The sequence below is a fragment of the Poecilia mexicana genome, unplaced genomic scaffold, assembly GCF_051168715.1.
Source record: "Poecilia mexicana isolate PSO_F unplaced genomic scaffold, ASM5116871v1 scaffold_16, whole genome shotgun sequence".
NCBI classification, from domain to species: domain Eukaryota; kingdom Metazoa; phylum Chordata; class Actinopteri; order Cyprinodontiformes; family Poeciliidae; genus Poecilia; species Poecilia mexicana.
This window is the reverse complement of record NW_028263385.1, coordinates 19,650,156-19,667,102: the sequence shown is the minus strand read 5'-3', so window position 1 is coordinate 19,667,102 and position 16,947 is coordinate 19,650,156. Positions and strand designations below refer to the sequence as shown.

Here is a 16,947-nt window from a genome sequence, read left to right as displayed (position 1 = left end):
GCCAGCTCCATTGTGGAAGCACGGATCATTGAAAGATATGGACTCCTACAGAGATTTATATGCGAATGGCCAGAGGTGGTTTGAAGAGTAGCTGGTGTCTTAATCATGCTACAGTAATACAGGAGACATTTTCCCCTACTATTGATATAAATCAACCTAAAAAACTAAGAATGATCATCTTTTGAAACTTTCTTCTACAGAAGGTTGCAGTAGATCATTGGGAAAATGGCTTTATAATAAAAAACGCAGTACTTGTTTGGGTTACAGTAACATTTGACAGTTGCAGGTTGTAACTACATGAACCCAGATACAAAAACATCCAACTACAGAAAATAACCTTGAAACAGACTCAGGCAAATGACATTAGCAAAATATCAAAACACTCAGTGTCTTATCACCACTGAAAGAACAAATGTTTACTTTAAATATCTAGCCTGAAGACCTACACTAACCTATTCAATAGGTAATAATGGAGCTACTTACCCTACTGTCTTGTGGTGTGCTGCTTCTGCTTTGGATCTTACTCCAAGGACTTATATCAAATCTTTCGAGAACAAAGGTCATAGGCCCCAGCTCTCTAAAATTGATCAGCGTAAATTATTTTTGAGGTATCTTTCCATTACAACAGGTCTTCACAGCTTTATTTCGAATTTTGATTGATCCAATTTGGACTTGGATAGTGTTTCCCCTACAATTAACCAAGGGGAATGCTCTGCCTCCCAAGAATTGATCACAGTCACAATGTAGTAATTCTAACATCATGCCATGTTGTGAGCTGTTACTGTCTATATGTGGTCGCTCATATGTGACACACATAAAAAAAAAAAAATCACGATTTTAAAAAAAAGCCTGATTTCAATTTTGTCCAACAGAAATTACTTTGTGCTAATAAAGCAATAAAGTTGCTAAGTTTGCAATAAAAAATGGTAAAGTCCATTTTATATCTATATAAAATGGCAAAACCATCCGGCACTCTAAGTGCAGAGCACCATGCAGTGGAGAGAATCTACACATAAAAAAAATCGAATTGTTTGAAGTCCTTGCTACCTTTGTGTGTACGAAGTTATATTTTGGATTCCTAAAAAGTAAACTAATTAAAACGATTTCCAACTAGACATAAAATGTTGACCACATAACCAGAAGCAAATTCATCTTACTGGAGACCTTGAGCATTTTTGATAAACTCGTGGCAAAAAATGCCTTCACCAACCCCTAAATTCTGAACATAAGTTTGAGTTTATGACACACGTTCTTCAGTTTCCAATATGTGAAATTATTTTAGAACGTTTTTAAAAAATTCTACCAACCAATAACAGCCAGTGCGCTTTGCCATTTGTAAATGATGTACCGTTATCCATTACGCGTAAAAACCCCTACCAAATTGTGACAAAAAAGACTGCTTTAGCATTTTACATCTAGACTTTCAATAGTGTAATGCAATTCTACCTCTAGATCTGAGCTGATCCCATGTGGAGAAAAAGCAGTGGGTTCCTTAGGAAGCAGTGGACTTTATGGTGAAGGAATGGAGAACTTAATTTACTAGCATCTAAATAAGAATGATGAAGCCAAACCAGAGTAGATGTGCCATGAGTACCTTGATTGCATATGGAATGAAAATTGTACACTAGGAACATATTTTGGTTTTAGTCTGTTTATAGTCGCTACAGAAAATAGGGACTCAAAGCAAAACGTCAAGCACTAAAGCATGTTATCTTGATCATTTTAATTACAATCTAATGTTTGACAATGCTGTATTTTTAAAAGGACGAATATATGCATACACTTAAAAATATTCCAATGCCATGATGCAAGTAAAACAATGAAAGTAATCTACAGTAATGTATATCACTAAAAAATACGAGAAGCCAGCTGACCTGCAATCCAAGATGGAGGAAGAACACTAGCGAGTTAGAAATAGTCTGTCCAACTTCTCAATGTATATTTGAAACAAAAGTATTTTGTACAGTCCCCACCTATACCTTTTGTTTCTTACACAACAGCTTTTGTTTCTGAGTCATGAGAAGCCTGGTGCTCAAGAAATGTGTCCAAACATGAGAACGTCTGAGTGCACTCAGTGCATTCATAAAGAGCCTCAGAAGAACTGCCTTTCTCATCTTGTTTTTGGTCCATAGCATCCTCCTCCATGTCTTCTGGATTATCTTTTTTTAGTTCCTCATCTACAATGTTTCCTGTGCCAGGAGATTTCTGCCCATCATCATCTGGTTCTTCAGGGTCCAGGTGAGCTTGAAGATGAACCAGAGGAGATGAATTCTTCTGAATATCAGCTGGAGTCTTGGGACACTTAGTGGGCTCTTTCTTGTGATAGCGTAAATGTCGTTGGTACACACACAAAAGTCCAAATTTCTTTCCACACTCCTGACATTTGTAGTTAACTCTGCCAGCTTTTCCAGTTTGCTCTGTGGAAGTCTGTTCATTGTCAGAAGATCCTTTGGTGTTGTCCTCAGGATTGTTTGCCTGTTTCTCATCATCAGCAGAAATAGATGAAGGCCCATTTTGTGAATTTGAGTGCAACAGTTTTAAACCTTCAGCTTTGTGGTACATGATCACATGTCTTCTTAAATCACAGCGCTGTGGAAAATGTCTGCCACAAAATACACAAGTGTGCATTGTGCCTTTATGATATCTCATGTGTCGAGACAAACTACTAGAGTGATTGAAAACTCGATGGCAATGCTTGCAAGGATGAAGTTTTCCATTTGGATTAGATCCTCTCCGGCTGGTATTTGGTGGCATAACTCGTTTTATGGGCTTTTGATATTCCTTATTCATCTCATCTATTTCCTCCTGAGTTTGATGTGTGACATGATGCTCCTTTAGACTTGCCAACCTCTCAAAACGATCTCCGCATAGGCCACATCTATACGGTGTGAATGTGGGTTGCTTATTCTTTTCAATACTGCCATCTCTTGAGATTTTTCGTCCTCCATTCCTAGTATCATTGGATGGACCATTGGTGTGGCAGTTTACAAGCTCCCCATCATCAGAATGCTTTGAATTCTCTTCAGTTTCAAAATCAGACTCCAACTCCACATCAAGCTCCTGTCCCTTGCAATGATACAACGAATGTATTTGGAGGTCTGACATCCAAAAGAAAATCAGCTTGCACTTGTTGCAGGGATATGCCTTTTCTGGCTTTTTGTCTTCCTTACTGTCTGGTCTACCCAAAGCCTTGGGCATGGAGTGACTCTCTTTTTGATGAGCATTGAGCGCCTCAATTTTAAGGAATCGTTTACCGCAGTGACCACAACATCTGGTTTTTTCATTGACATGATCTTGAAGGTGTTTCTTGAGGTTGCTTTTATCTTGAAAGATCTTGCAGCACAGAGTGCACCGAAAGCCCCTTTCGGAATTCCCATATTGCTGGTGACGGTGCAGACTCTGTGTCGTACTAAAAGATCGATTACATATTTCACAACGGCAATGGTTCTGCTGAAACACGTCCGAGCTAAAGCCTGGTGGCTTGGGTCTTAATGAGTCTTTGTTTGAGAAGGGCTGTGAGTTCTGAGTTGTAGTAGTTGGCTTAACAGGTGATGGCAAAGGTGATGATGGTCTTTCGGGAGGCATAGGTGTGGAAGAAGAATTTGAAGAGCTTACAGAATTCAACTGAGGCAAGCCATTTACAACAATCAGCGTACCATTTTCTTGAAGCACATATTCCTGAGGAATATCAAATCCATTAGATGAGCCATCAAAGGAAAAAGACTCCAAAGGTCCATGATTAGACATGTGAGCCAATATACTGGCGTACTGACTGAACCCATCACCACATTCCGTGCAGATGAAAGCACTGGCTTCTCCTCCCAACTGCGCTGAAGCAACAGTATTCACAGCTGACTGTTTTTCCATGATAAAACGATTCTGTCCGTGTACTGATGGCATCACTTTTGAACCTGAATATGCAGCTAAATCTCTATCCACCGTTGGGCAAAGATGTCCATGGCAATCAGTGAAGGTTCTTTGTCCAACAAAATGGTGAGATGTCAACTCCTCAAGTCTTCCACTTTGTAGCACCTGGAGAAATAAAACAAATGTATATGAAGACCATTGAAATGATTTTGGTAGTTTCACACATTGTGTAAATCTAGTGAAGATAGCTCCATTTAAAAAACAAAACCATATGGCTGTACAGTATTGGCTGACACAAATCCCCCACTTTCAGTGTAAATGACAAGAAGCTGTGATGTGGAAGCACATAGCAACCTTTTAGTAAAACAATTGAGAAACTGCAAGGGTCAACGACAGCCATCCTTGACCTTCCACAAATCAACCACTCAAAATGACCTCACAACAATGCAATCCTTACACAAACATGGATTTTATGGTGTTACAGTCTGCAAACACCATAGCATTTATTTATTGAGAGGATGAATAGTTCTGATTGGAGGGATTTCCAATTACTTGGGGGGCCATAACTCTTCTGACTGGCTGGATTTTCTAATAAAGTCCGGTGACAGCCAGTACAAGACTTGGCCTAGGAGGAGAAGAGAAGGCAGTGAAGGAGGAGGATAGAGAAAAATAAAATTCTTATTTGTCCTCCTCCTGGTCTTCTTATTCTACACTTTTAATCCACACCACATCCCCCACTCTTCTCCTTTTAGGTCAGTGTTTCTCAACCCTGGTCCTCACCGCCCCCCTGTCCTGCATGTTTTAGGAATTTCCCTTCCGCCACACACCTTAATTGTATCGCTGGGTGATTAACAGGCTTCTGCAGTACTTAATGGTCATGCAATCATTTGAATCAGCTGTTCTGGAATAGAGGGACATCTAAAACGTGCAGAGCAGGGGGGTGGTGAGGACTGGGGTTGAGAAACACTGTTTAAGGCTAATGTCTGTGCTGGCCTTCACTACATTTTGAGCTGAAAGTCAAATAAATCAGAAGAGATACCACTCTGAACTTACAGATATGTCCACTAAACAGGGAGTCAACGCAATTTTCCAGGGAGAGTTTGTAAACAGGTGAAGGGGACGTGTTGTACTCATCACTGTGCTGCTCTCATAGGCCCGCAGACAGATGGAAATGCCCGTGATCAGAGCTATCCACTCTCTTAGGAAGTGAATTTGGTCGCGATCTATAAATCCAATCAATAAATGCGGTGTTGTCATTGGTTTGCCAGTTTTGTTTCGTTTCTGCAGAAACCTGATCCCACATGATTGAACCTGCAAAAAAATCCAATCAAATTGGCACAGAATACGTTTCCCTTTTGACAAAACACTTCCAATGAACAGCTACAAATAGAAAGTATTCAGAACAGCTGGACTTCAACACCGCTTATTATTTTAGTCTTTTCAGAGAAAACAGAGATGACAAGAAGGTGTCCAAGTGCTGGCTTGAAAAGGTTTCTTGAACTAGGCTGGGAGTGACAGCACTGCCGTCAGCTATAATAGAGCCCAACATGTCCTGTCCCCTTCTTAACGCCCACTCACCTGCCCAGTTTCATGGTTACCTCCCTTGGGAGCTCTGAGTGAAACAGTGAGAGGTTACTTTTCACTACCTACCATGCCGTCTTGCTATTTCTATAAATAACAGAGATGGGGAGAGAACATATGCAGTCTGTGTAGAACATGCAAGGCACTGTGATGAATGTTTGCAAAGAAAAGTGAAATAAATATGGTTTTGTTTAGCTTACTGCAATCTATATTGTCATCACATTATCCCACAATGATACTATGTGCTACATGGTTTCCAATATTAAGCAACCATAAGCAATGCTGGATCCACACTTGCAAGATGCACTCTGGTCGCTAAAGAATTGTATACAAAAAATCTTTGATGGAGAAATAGTGGTTGATCACTCCAATAGACTCAACACCTTTTGAGTTATAACTGTATTGCCCAAAGATTTTCTAGAAAAGTTGCACAATGCCACTACAGCTATAACCAATGTTTTATCATTATCCTATTTTTCTATTTCTATAAACAAAACAAACAAACAAAGAGAAACGGGAACCCAAGATGTTACTGATCTTGAGTTTTTGGTACTGAAAGTGCAGGCTCCTTTCCCAGCGTTGATAGCAGTGGTGTACAGAGCTCTAGACTAAAGTTTAAGACCGTTCACACAAAATCTGCTAAGTCTTTTAGATTCACTCGGAATAATGGACTGTAGTCCTATAATTGTGTGCGGGGATTTTAGTGAAAACCAGCTATGTGAAGGAAGAAAGCCGATTTTGGAGCTGTTTCAGTCCCGCCGGTATGCAGAGCTCGTCACCTCTCAAACTACAGACAACACTACTCTGCTTGATCTCATCATCATTTCTCAGCCACAGCTAAGTCTCCCTTCTGGTGTCCTGAGAACATATTACAGTTACCACAACCCTGTTTTCTGCATACTGTGCCCTGGTCTGTCATGAAGATGCAAGGTGAGTTCCAAAAAATTCCACTCATGCTTACTGTCTAATTTAATGTTATACAGTAAAGATTAAATTACAAATATTGTTCATCTTGTAAAAGAAACATGATTTTTATTGTCACAAGACAGCTTCCTTATAAATGAAGTAACATTTGCTTTTGACACACAATCCGACATCAGTACAGCTCATATATATTTAATTTATTTAAATTACATTCTGTCAACAGTGATAGTTTTAATGAAATAACTTTTTTTCAAAGTATATACATTATTCCAGATCAACTTATTTAAAGGAAATATATTTTTCTGGCAATTTTTTGAGATGATTATACTGATATTATGATATGAATTTCATATCCATTTTCTGACTTGGCATTTCTCTATTTGGCTTTGGGTTTGTGAGGGTAAAGGCAAAGTCAGAAACACAGAAACATTTGAGGTGCTGTGAAAAGCTGCTTTAAAATCATAGAAGCCAAGTACATCAGAAAATATAGACTTTAATGCAACTCAAACCTTCTACTGTAAACTTACAGATACCAGCTGAAATCCCAGCATTTGTAAAAGCTAAAAGGCTTCAGTTTAAGAATGAGTTGTAACTGCATTTGGTCTTGATGTATTTTTTGTGGTTGGGGTGGTTTTGTGGTTGTCTTTGTTACAACACCTTCAAACTTTAACAATGGCAGCACCAACAACATCTCATAACAATGTTCAGGAATTTCAGGTCCAAATCACACATCGGTGGTGGATCACACAACTATTACATGCAACATAGAGACTGCTATTCTATGATCTACAACCCCAGTCTGTCGTCAAAGACACTAACATCATCTGACCCCTTTGGCTAATCCGGATTCCGTCTCCATTACTGAAGTCATCAATTCAATCACTCCATTCAATCACTCCACTTCCTGCCAGAGAACCAAGGGATTGACAAAACACAAAAAGGTTATAACTTTTACAAATATATATTTTTGGAATGCTTAATTTAACTATTAATTGGGATGGCTTAATAAAGGTTTAGCCCATTTAACCAGCAGACATTGTTAAAGTTTTAATTTAACTTTGTATGTTGTTTTTCTACATTGTTTCTGTGCAGGTACTGCTGGGTTCAGTCATTCAACTTTCTGAGGTCTTCATAATCTCAAAAGAAAAACAACTTTGAAAAACACTGACCAAAAGCAAGGTCTTACACTTCATGGAAGCCCTTTCTAAGGTATTTGATGATAACACAAACACATGAGCCTTGATTTGTAGTTTTATAAGATTTATTGTCAATTCAAAATATTCAGAGGGACAATGATTCATCTTTGCACCATTTGTTTCAGTTGAGTGATCAAAATTGGGTGATTTGACTTCAGCTGTTACAAGTTTATCCACAAGTTCAGTAGATGTATGGAAATGTAGTTTATGAACAGATGCATGTAATATTGGTGCTGCAATACTTGCAGCAGCTTTTCTGTTTTCTGTGTATTGCATAGCATTTCTTCAATTGGAAGCGTGTTCACTGTGAAACGTGACAGGCTGTAACTCATACATGCACCCTGGTTGAATGCTAAGCATTCTGAACAAGCATTTGATCATGTCAATCATGTCAGAAAGACATGTGAATTTCAACATAATTGCAGCTCCACCACTTACTCCAGCAGGCAATGGCATTCCTGTTGAGTTGCAAACTGCGATGACATTTCCTAGAATAACTAGCAAAGCATACTGGACCTCTGCTGTCAAACACTGCAGTCAATGTTCAAAGCTCTGAAGATGACCTGCATCAAATGTGCCATATGAACAGTGGGGAAAAAAAATACTGATTTTCCACCCTTATTTGCAAATAAATTCCTTAAAAATCAGACAATGTTTTGCTGGAAGAAGTTCATCGGTAGCTAGAAACTCGCTGTTTATGTGCCTTTCTCTAGCATCTGAGTACACTGCATGGCCCTTATCCAGTAAACTGTTAAGATCTGCTCTGGTAATAAATTCATCCTCATGAACGAATGAAAGGAAAACTAAACTGTTACACACACATTGTTTCTGTATGCCTGACTTTTGGAAGCACAGACACTGCTCACTGCCGGGTGTCTTTCACGGTTCCTAGCTTGTCCACAAGGTTGTTCTGAAGTTTCTCCAGGATGCGGCCTCTGCACATTTCCAGCCATGGTTACCTGAGGTTCAGTATGGATTACGTGCTGTACTTGAGCCTCTGGCACTGACAATGTTTGACAAGTTGTTTTTAATCACATCTTCATAAGACACTGCATCTGTCTGATCCTCACACGCTGGACATCTGAACAGCTGAAACAGGGACATGTACCTCTTTGACGCTCTCAGAAGCACTCATCCTCTCTTTTTGCCGCCTTAGCTTCTGGGACTCCGAACGTTTACCTTTCCTTGGCATTGTGTTAGTTGATTAGAGCTTATGTATATTTTATCCACAAACAACCAACGTTCAACCTGGAAACACACAAAAATAAATAAATACTTAATATACCTTCATTAAATTTGAAAAAGGTAATGATATACAAAGGTTAAAATATTTTTCCCTATATATGAAAGTGACAAATGACAAACATCTTCATATATGTTATTCATTTGTTCAGTCAATTGAAAACACTGATCACTTAATTCTGTGAAAAACAGTATTTATTTCACTTGTATTTTGAAGCCAGATTAGTTAATATATGTTATCGTCAGTAAGGGGATGTGCAGAATAAAACACAATAAAGAACAAAAAATAAAGGCTCCTCTAACCATTGACTTCTTGTAAATCTAAAGTGTTATGATGGATTTTAATTTATACACATCAAATAAAGCACAAACAGAGTATATCAGGTAACATAAAAAAAGTTCATTGTAGGATACAAACTACAGGTTTTTTTTCTCTCGCTAGTAAATAAATCAGATCAGTGATAAATGTTAATGACAATAGCTTTAAGTATTTCCAAGAAATTTGTTAGAGAATAACAATTAAAAGAAATAAACTAAGTATAATAACAATAAACCATGGTTACAACAAACCAGGTTTTATACTACAACTATATTAGACATCCGCAGTTACGCTAGCATGTGTATTGAGCTGCTACTGGCAGCTTGTATAGACGGTCATCTATTGCCTAAAAGTATAGCTGCTCTTTTGTAAAACACGTTTTGCAACGATAACATGAGGCGTACTTCGAGTGGCTGTATTAGTCACCAACAGCAACCTGGTAAATGCAAACGTTTAAAGATATTTAATTTTACCTGTACGAAGATTAAGTAGAATTCACAGTCAGCGATGAAAGCGAACGAAGGGAGGAGAAATAAGTCCGTGAGCCGTACTGACATGGAGAGGCTCAAGGGCTGCGGGAAATTTAGGTATCGACCCAAATAGAAATTATGGAATTAAATACGTTTCTCTTTGATGCAATCATTGTAAAGTTAAATTTACATATTATTTACTGAGTATATGTGTGCATAGTTAACACCATGCACTTCAATTGGGATAAACCTAGTCCTATTCTTAACAATAAAATGTACCACAAAACCAACAGCAGACTTATTTGTTACTTCAGTTAAAAAGCTAGTTTAAATTGCCTTTATTAGTGTGAATGCCTCTGGCATTCACACTAATAAAGAGAAACAGGAACTCAAGAGTGTGAATGCCCCTCAGCAATCATAAACAGTAGCATGTGAGACCAACGGGCAGGTGCAAGGACAGCCGTCACACTCAGTTAAGTGCATCAACTTAATCTGACTTTACTGTCAAAGTTACTTGTAAAAAAATATCTATTTAAATAAAACACTGGTGGGGGCCAAGTAAAGCCTGGTGGCCCGCCAGGCTTATAATACACTTGGGGAAACCCCGCCAGACAGAGAAGAACGGGAGCTTTTTGAGCATTTTATGAAAATAAAATGGACAATTCAAATTCATTAGCAAATCTACAAAAAGATTATAGCTGTCTGTAACTTCTCTAAAATTCAAATGATTGAGAATAACCAGTTTACCCGATAGCCTGCTATTTTAACACAGTCTTACACATCCAAACCCTAACAGCAGAAAAAAATGTGGAAGTTATTCATTTAGAAGAAATTCCACTATATTTGATTTATTGCTATTATGGGATAAAGGGATAAAGACTCTTAAGGACTGAATTTGGACTACCCTGTTGTAAAAGCTCAGGACAGCAGCTCTTTATGACTGGACTTGGGTTCCCCTGATTTAAAAGGGAAGAAAACCCACAGAGGAACTAGCCTGAGGATTTGTTTGATTGTTCTGTGAGAAATGCAGATTTAATAACAGACTGCTTAGGATATCTTAACATCATTATTTTTGTAGGACTGACTCAGTACCACCTCAGGTAAGTTTGTTTAAGTAGTTAATCGAAAAAGCTGAGCTGTATATTCAAACTAACTGGTTTCCAGTTTGGCTAAATTTCTGGTTTGACAGAACAAAGGTCTAACATGTCTAAACATGGCTACCTGCTTCTCGTTTAATTGTTGTACGTATAATCAGACCAAGCTAAACTTATGGTAAATAAAAATGTACCCAAACTGAAACAAGTCTGTTCCTGTGATCAGTGGAACATTTGGTTACCAATAGATAATAATTACATCAAGATGAGTCTAGCATCTAAATCTGAAGCGACCCCTAAAAAGCTGGGGCATGTCCAGTACTTTCACTCTGTTAAAGAGTTCAAGAAAGAAAGTTGTTATTCTAGGCAGTGTTTCAGTTTTGACTGTCAATCTAGGAAAGAAATCACAGCACAACAAGTAAAGCATTTATGTTTTGTGGATAGGTAATGAATGATTGATTAGTTCATGACATCCTGTTTTTCCATTCTTGATTGCTTTCACAAGTTAGAAAGGAAAATTACTTAGAAAAAGTCAAATACAAAATGATTGAGCTCTCAATCAATATTGAATCACATCCATTCTTTCCCTCCCCTTCTCTGATGGAGTTGAGAGCAGATAAAGTAGTTGCTACATAGCTGCAGAAAATTTCGTCAGATCGCCCTTGAAAGATAAAGATGTCACCGCAATTATTTCATCAAACACACTGTTCACATGTAAGAATGCCGCTCTGGAAGAAAACCAATGTATCATGGATTATTGGAATAAAGTTGGGCATTTAATTCTTGGAGCACTCAATCATTGTAAAACCATACTGAGTTAAGCAAGTGCTTATTTCTAGTACTGCTCACAATGCTTCAAACTTTATCTAACTCTTGCATACAGAATCTCTTGTTACAATATGCTGTGTGTTTTTCTATCATCAGTCTACAGCAACAAAGATAATTTGCCATGTAAATTATCATCCTAACTTGATGCTTTATGTGTACACAAAGAAATACCTGGTGCACAGAATTTATGTGCGTGCGATGTATGTAATCTAGAGAGTCAATGATGTGGCTAAATGTGATCTTTCCTAACCCATGCTTAATTCCTTTGAAAATAAAAGGTCTCAAGGCAAACCACATTTAAAATACATAACCTCGCAACTGGCAGATATACAAATGCATCCAACCTTCATTGTTTAGATTTCTAAATGTGACACACAGACGGTGTAAAAACATCCCCCCCACCCCCACACACACTATTTTATAGCCAACAAAGCATTGACAGGATTTCTTAACAGTTATCAAAGGAGTAATATTCTTGACATTAATGTTTTTACAGCAAAAGATTGGCGCTTTCGGCACTGCTGCAGCGAGAATTAATATGGACACATTGTGTATGCTAAAGCAATCAACGTTTACGTTATTTAAGCTGGACTTAACATGCAGCACAAGACGACACAATTAGCAGGCAATAATCACCGAATGAAAGCGTAAACCCAGAAATGTTTACGCTGCTTTAAGCATCCCATTGGAGTGATAAATCGTGAGCTTATTGTGATCGGAACGGCTAACTTTAGCTCCTCCTAGCTAACGCTACATATGGAAGGTGAAGACGTTCAGCAATTTTATTTAAGAGTTAGACAGCTAAGTTACTGAAACCTAATTCCAACTATCGGCTAAGTTATGACTTACCGTGAAATCTTGTACATCACGGAATACGGTGACTAACAATATATAACACCCAGCTAAAAACCGATGTGCAGTGATAGCCTCTTAGCTGAATTAGGCCACGGCGGCTCGACTCCTCCTCCTTCTGTTTCCATCTTCTCACAGTGTAACCGGTCAACAGAAGCCTTACCGCCGCCTAGTGTTTATTTGGGGTTTTAGACAAACATCAGAACGGTAATTATTTTTCGATACGCTTTTACGAAACGGCGTCACTAAAACTTCACTTCTTCCGTACATATATTTTACAATTGATATATTTATATGTAAAATTTAAAATTCCAGTTTTATAGCATTGTTCACTTTGATGATTTAAAAAAAAATTTTTTTTTAGGAATTTTAATTTTGATAACTCACTTAGTTTCCATGTTTTACAGTTAGGGTCCTTACATTTATGCTATCATAGCATTTACTTTTTTCTAAAATATGTGCAAACCTGACCATGGACATCCCTTTTTTGACCATGATGAATCCATCATATGATAGCACATCTTAGAGAGAAAAAACACAGTTTCAAAGCTCAAAATTTGAAACATCTGAAGCCAACAGCATGAAGTGTATTCTGAAAGCATACTAAAATGATCACATTCAATGATTTTATTCGAGAGTTAGTACATGACAATATATTTGACATAACATTGAAATAAAATACCTCAGGTTTTCTTATGGTATTAGCACATTGTAAAAGGTTAAATAATATCCTCTGGAATCAAAGAAAAATAACAAGCAACACAAAAGTGCCTCACTGACAATAATAAAACTGACAAAGTTAAGGACCAAAACAGATCTTTCTTTTTCTGACAAACAGCTTAGCTAAAGGGGGATTTTCAAAAAAAAAAAAAAAAAAAAAAAAAAATCCCCCATTGTTAAGCTGTTTGTCAGAAACAGCAGAAATAGCTTCATTTTTACACCTAAAAATGAAGTGGCACCTTTAGCCTTCAATTATCTAATGGAAAAATCTGAACATAGATAAAGGTTTTCCTGTTAACAGTTTCAGAACCCTGGTGTTTTCAACACAACCTTCCAGCCATACACAATTGCTGAAAGATGCCAGTTATTACTGAGGAGTTACATCACACACTTCAGTAAATGCAAGAAGTGTCCACACACAGTGTTTTTGTCACTTCAATAAGTGCATCTTTCTTTCTTTCAGGAATAAACTGATTCTCAAACATTGTGCAAAAAAACATTAAGTTAAATTGCTTGAGCATTTACAATGAATATATGAAATACAATTAATATATACATAAAAAATATTTATTTAACAGTAAAATTAAAAGCTTGGTCTATTGATAATAGCATAATGCAAGTGCACATGTCAAATTTACAAAATATCAGAGTCATGAGAAATGTTTATTTGATTTTGTCCTTCTCTGACATAATCATTTGTATACATCACATCAATCTTTTTGATAATCAGGCCCAATTATAATGTAATAAAGCAGGGATTTTGTAATAGTTATCCAATCCTTTCAGCTGTGTAGAAAATTCAGTGCTATTTCTGCAATTCAATGTTGTGGTCAGATCTCTTGTTTTCGCTGGTGCTGGTAGATTTTGTGTAAGTGTTGATCTCATCTTCCTGAAATACAGACTCCAACACCTTCAGGATGGATTTGCAGATTTTATCCTTGAAGTCCTGGCCTATGAATATGTACAGCACCGGATTCAGGCAGCTGTTAATGTAGGCCAGACACGTGGTGAGTGGTAACCCGATGCCGATGACAAGTGCCAGTGTTTCGCTTTGGCTGTCTGGATCAAATCTTTTCAACTCAACAATCGTCATGATGTGAAAGGGAGCCCAGCACAGGAAAAACGTAATAATGATGGTAGCAATTACCCTAAAAGGGCGGCCTGATCGTTTGGCCAATGTGGGGCTGTTCCTGAGGCGGTGGATTATGATGGAATAACAGGAAAGCATAACACTGAAGGGGATGATGAAGCCCAGGAGAACACGGGTAATGGTCATAGATCGATGGCGAAAATGTCGCAGTTGAATCACATCTGGATTGGTATAATTATTGGAGAAAGCATAATTATTGTAGCAGATGGTAATGTCACCGTAGCTTTCAGTATCTCTGAAGACAAAGGAAGGAAGGCTGAGAGACAAAGCAAATGCCCAAACACACAGACTCATATAGGAAGCCTTCCTCACGTTCCTATGAATCTGAGCCCAGACCGGCCACACTATGGACACCAACCTGTCCACGCTGATCGCCACCAGGGTGTAGACACTGGCGTACAAATTTAGAAAGTTTACTGTGCCGTTCAGCTTGCACATGAGCTTCCCAAATGGCCAGTGGAAATTCAAAGCCTGGTATGTAATGCTCAGGGGGAGGAAGGCCGTAAAGAGGAAGTCAGCCACAGCTAGGTTGAGAAACCAAACTGTGTTAACGGTTTTTTTCATGCGGAAGCCGGCCACCCAGATAACCAGTCCATTTCCAAACACCCCAAACACACACGCCACGCCGAAAACACAGAGAGACAAGATGTGAAGAGACTTTTTCAGATTTGCGTAGTAGTCTGAGGAGGACATGGACTCCTGCGTGTTGTTGATTTGATGGATGGACCCGTTTGTATCCATGGCTGTCCTGATACCTGCAGAACAACATGAGGGGAGAATGAACACTAATATATTGCAAAATAGATTAGTTACTCTTAGCAATTCTCTTTTGCAATGTTTAAGGTGCAGAATCAGACCGCGGGTTTAACTAAAGTATAATAAGAGCTTCTAGAAATGCACCAATAAGAGAAAGGAAGGCTTACAACCATATTGAAAAATAACATCTGATCTGCTGAGGTCTTTTAGATTTAAAGTATCTTTTGAAATTAACCTTTGAACAGGTATTGAACATACTTTTCAGTAAGAACCACGTTTCTGTATGAAAAATGTAATCTAATAGCCTGATGTAATACTGTAATGTTCTCATTATTTCTAAACTGAAAATGATCATCTTTAACATAAATAAAGGCTTTCAAATGTCCATGATGAAGTTCCTGAAATAAATGGGCTTTTCTTAATTTCTTAAATGGGTCTGTATTTCCAAAGTCTGGCTTTGGCTTTTTAAAAAAAATGGTGTTAGGATTAAATGCAAACATCAGTCAACATATTCCCTGGAGATTCTAGATCCCAATTCTAACTATTGAGACCTACAAATTTTGTAGCTATACTGTTTTTTGTTTGTTTTTTTGGAGTGTCTACACGTTAGCTGTTTTAAAACTCTATACAAATAAAGCTACAAGCAGAAATAAGTTCAATACATAAAGCACACACTCATGTTCACAGGGAGAATATGAAAACTGCACTGAAAGACCTCAGCTGTAGAAGAAGATGGACAATCAAAGAATAAAAATAAGATCACACTTATTTTCTTATATCTCCTGAAAATGCTCCTCTCCTATTAGCTCATTTGGTTAATAGTATAATTTTTTTTTATTTAATTTGTCCTGTTGCCATGGAAATTAGAGATATAGAAACAAATTTTACCTCAAAAAGGACACAAATCAGGTTTAAAATGTATTAATTAACCAACATACAGTACCTTTTTGAAAGCCTCTCTTGTCTGATCTTGGTTTGTCCGTAGTCAAGTTTGACTGATAAAACACAGACCAATGAATATCAATTTATCTGTGGTTGATACTGCGTCCGCCCACATCAAGGAGGACCCAGATGCCATGCAAAGTACGCATTCACATAGTCTTCAGCCATCCTTCAGGAACTTTATTATTAATAAAAGGTTGGAACGTTGAATATTTTTGCTTTAAGATGTAATCTAATTAGAAGCTAATCTGCGTCTGGATACTGTTGTCGTCTGGATACTATTGTTAAACTAGGAAATAAGTTTGGGTTAATTGCTGGAGATATCTTAAAGTTTAATATTATAACACAAAGTAAGACAGTAAAAGACGGACCTCTTTTTTATATACATGTAGCATTTCAAAGGAAGCACAGGGACATCAATTTGCTAAAGACATTCCTAAGATATTGACACCTTAATGCACATTAATTTGCAAAAAATATATTTCTTGATAGCAAACGACAATATTCCTAAACTGTCTGCCTTTGACTTGAAAAAATAGCATGATTGTGCCTTTTTCTGACATTAGAAGCAGATTCTTGCTTGGTTTGTCACTTCCGTTTTACATCTGTAACACAAGTTGAAGAGTTTAACATCTATCAATATTTTACATGTAATGTTCTTCAATCTGACCACTTCCTCACTTCCACGCAACATAAACAAAGAAATGTGTCTATTAGACAAACTGACTCAATCTTGATCTTTGCAACAGGTTTGACCCTGTAATGGTCTGGTCAGAAAAAAACTTCACCATACTAAACTCTCAAGGCACAGTTTCCACAAACCCCACTTTGAAACCAGACCCTGAACATATCGAACTGATCTTCCTTCCTATTTTTTACTGCCAGGGTATGTTAAGGTTAACCATCTGGCCATTGCTTTTCTATGCTATTATTTTCAAAGAAAAACGTCAACGGGTTAACATAGAAAAATACATTTCTAAGAACTTTAGATGAGACCATTGTGTTT

The 16,947-nt window shown here is 37.7% G+C and overlaps 2 protein-coding genes across 3 annotated transcripts; both read right to left on the bottom strand.

Moving 5' to 3' along the window:
* Positions 1–1,708: 1,708 nt before the first annotated feature.
* Positions 1,709–12,525, bottom strand: LOC106919197 (uncharacterized). Of its 2 annotated transcripts, XM_014989402.2 has the most exons (3): positions 12,371–12,522; positions 8,677–8,816; positions 1,709–4,032 (listed from the first exon to the last, which is right to left on the bottom strand). In XM_014989402.2, exons 2-3 carry the CDS (start codon positions 8,758–8,760, stop codon positions 1,990–1,992), a joined length of 2,127 nt encoding a protein of 708 aa, XP_014844888.2. In that variant the 5' UTR covers positions 8,761–8,816; positions 12,371–12,522; the 3' UTR covers positions 1,709–1,989. The 2 variants fall into 2 exon arrangements, with proteins under 2 accessions (XP_014844888.2, XP_014844889.2); XM_014989403.2 differs by lacking the exon at positions 8,677–8,816 and having other exon boundaries at positions 12,371–12,525.
* A 460-nt stretch (positions 12,526–12,985) lies between these two features.
* LOC106919196 (chemerin-like receptor 1) lies at positions 12,986–16,069 on the bottom strand. Its single transcript, XM_014989400.2, has 2 exons — positions 15,943–16,069; positions 12,986–14,998 (listed from the first exon to the last, which is right to left on the bottom strand). Exon 2 carries the CDS (start codon positions 14,982–14,984, stop codon positions 13,899–13,901), a length of 1,086 nt encoding a protein of 361 aa, XP_014844886.2. The 5' UTR covers positions 14,985–14,998; positions 15,943–16,069; the 3' UTR covers positions 12,986–13,898.
* Positions 16,070–16,947: the final 878 nt, after the last annotated feature.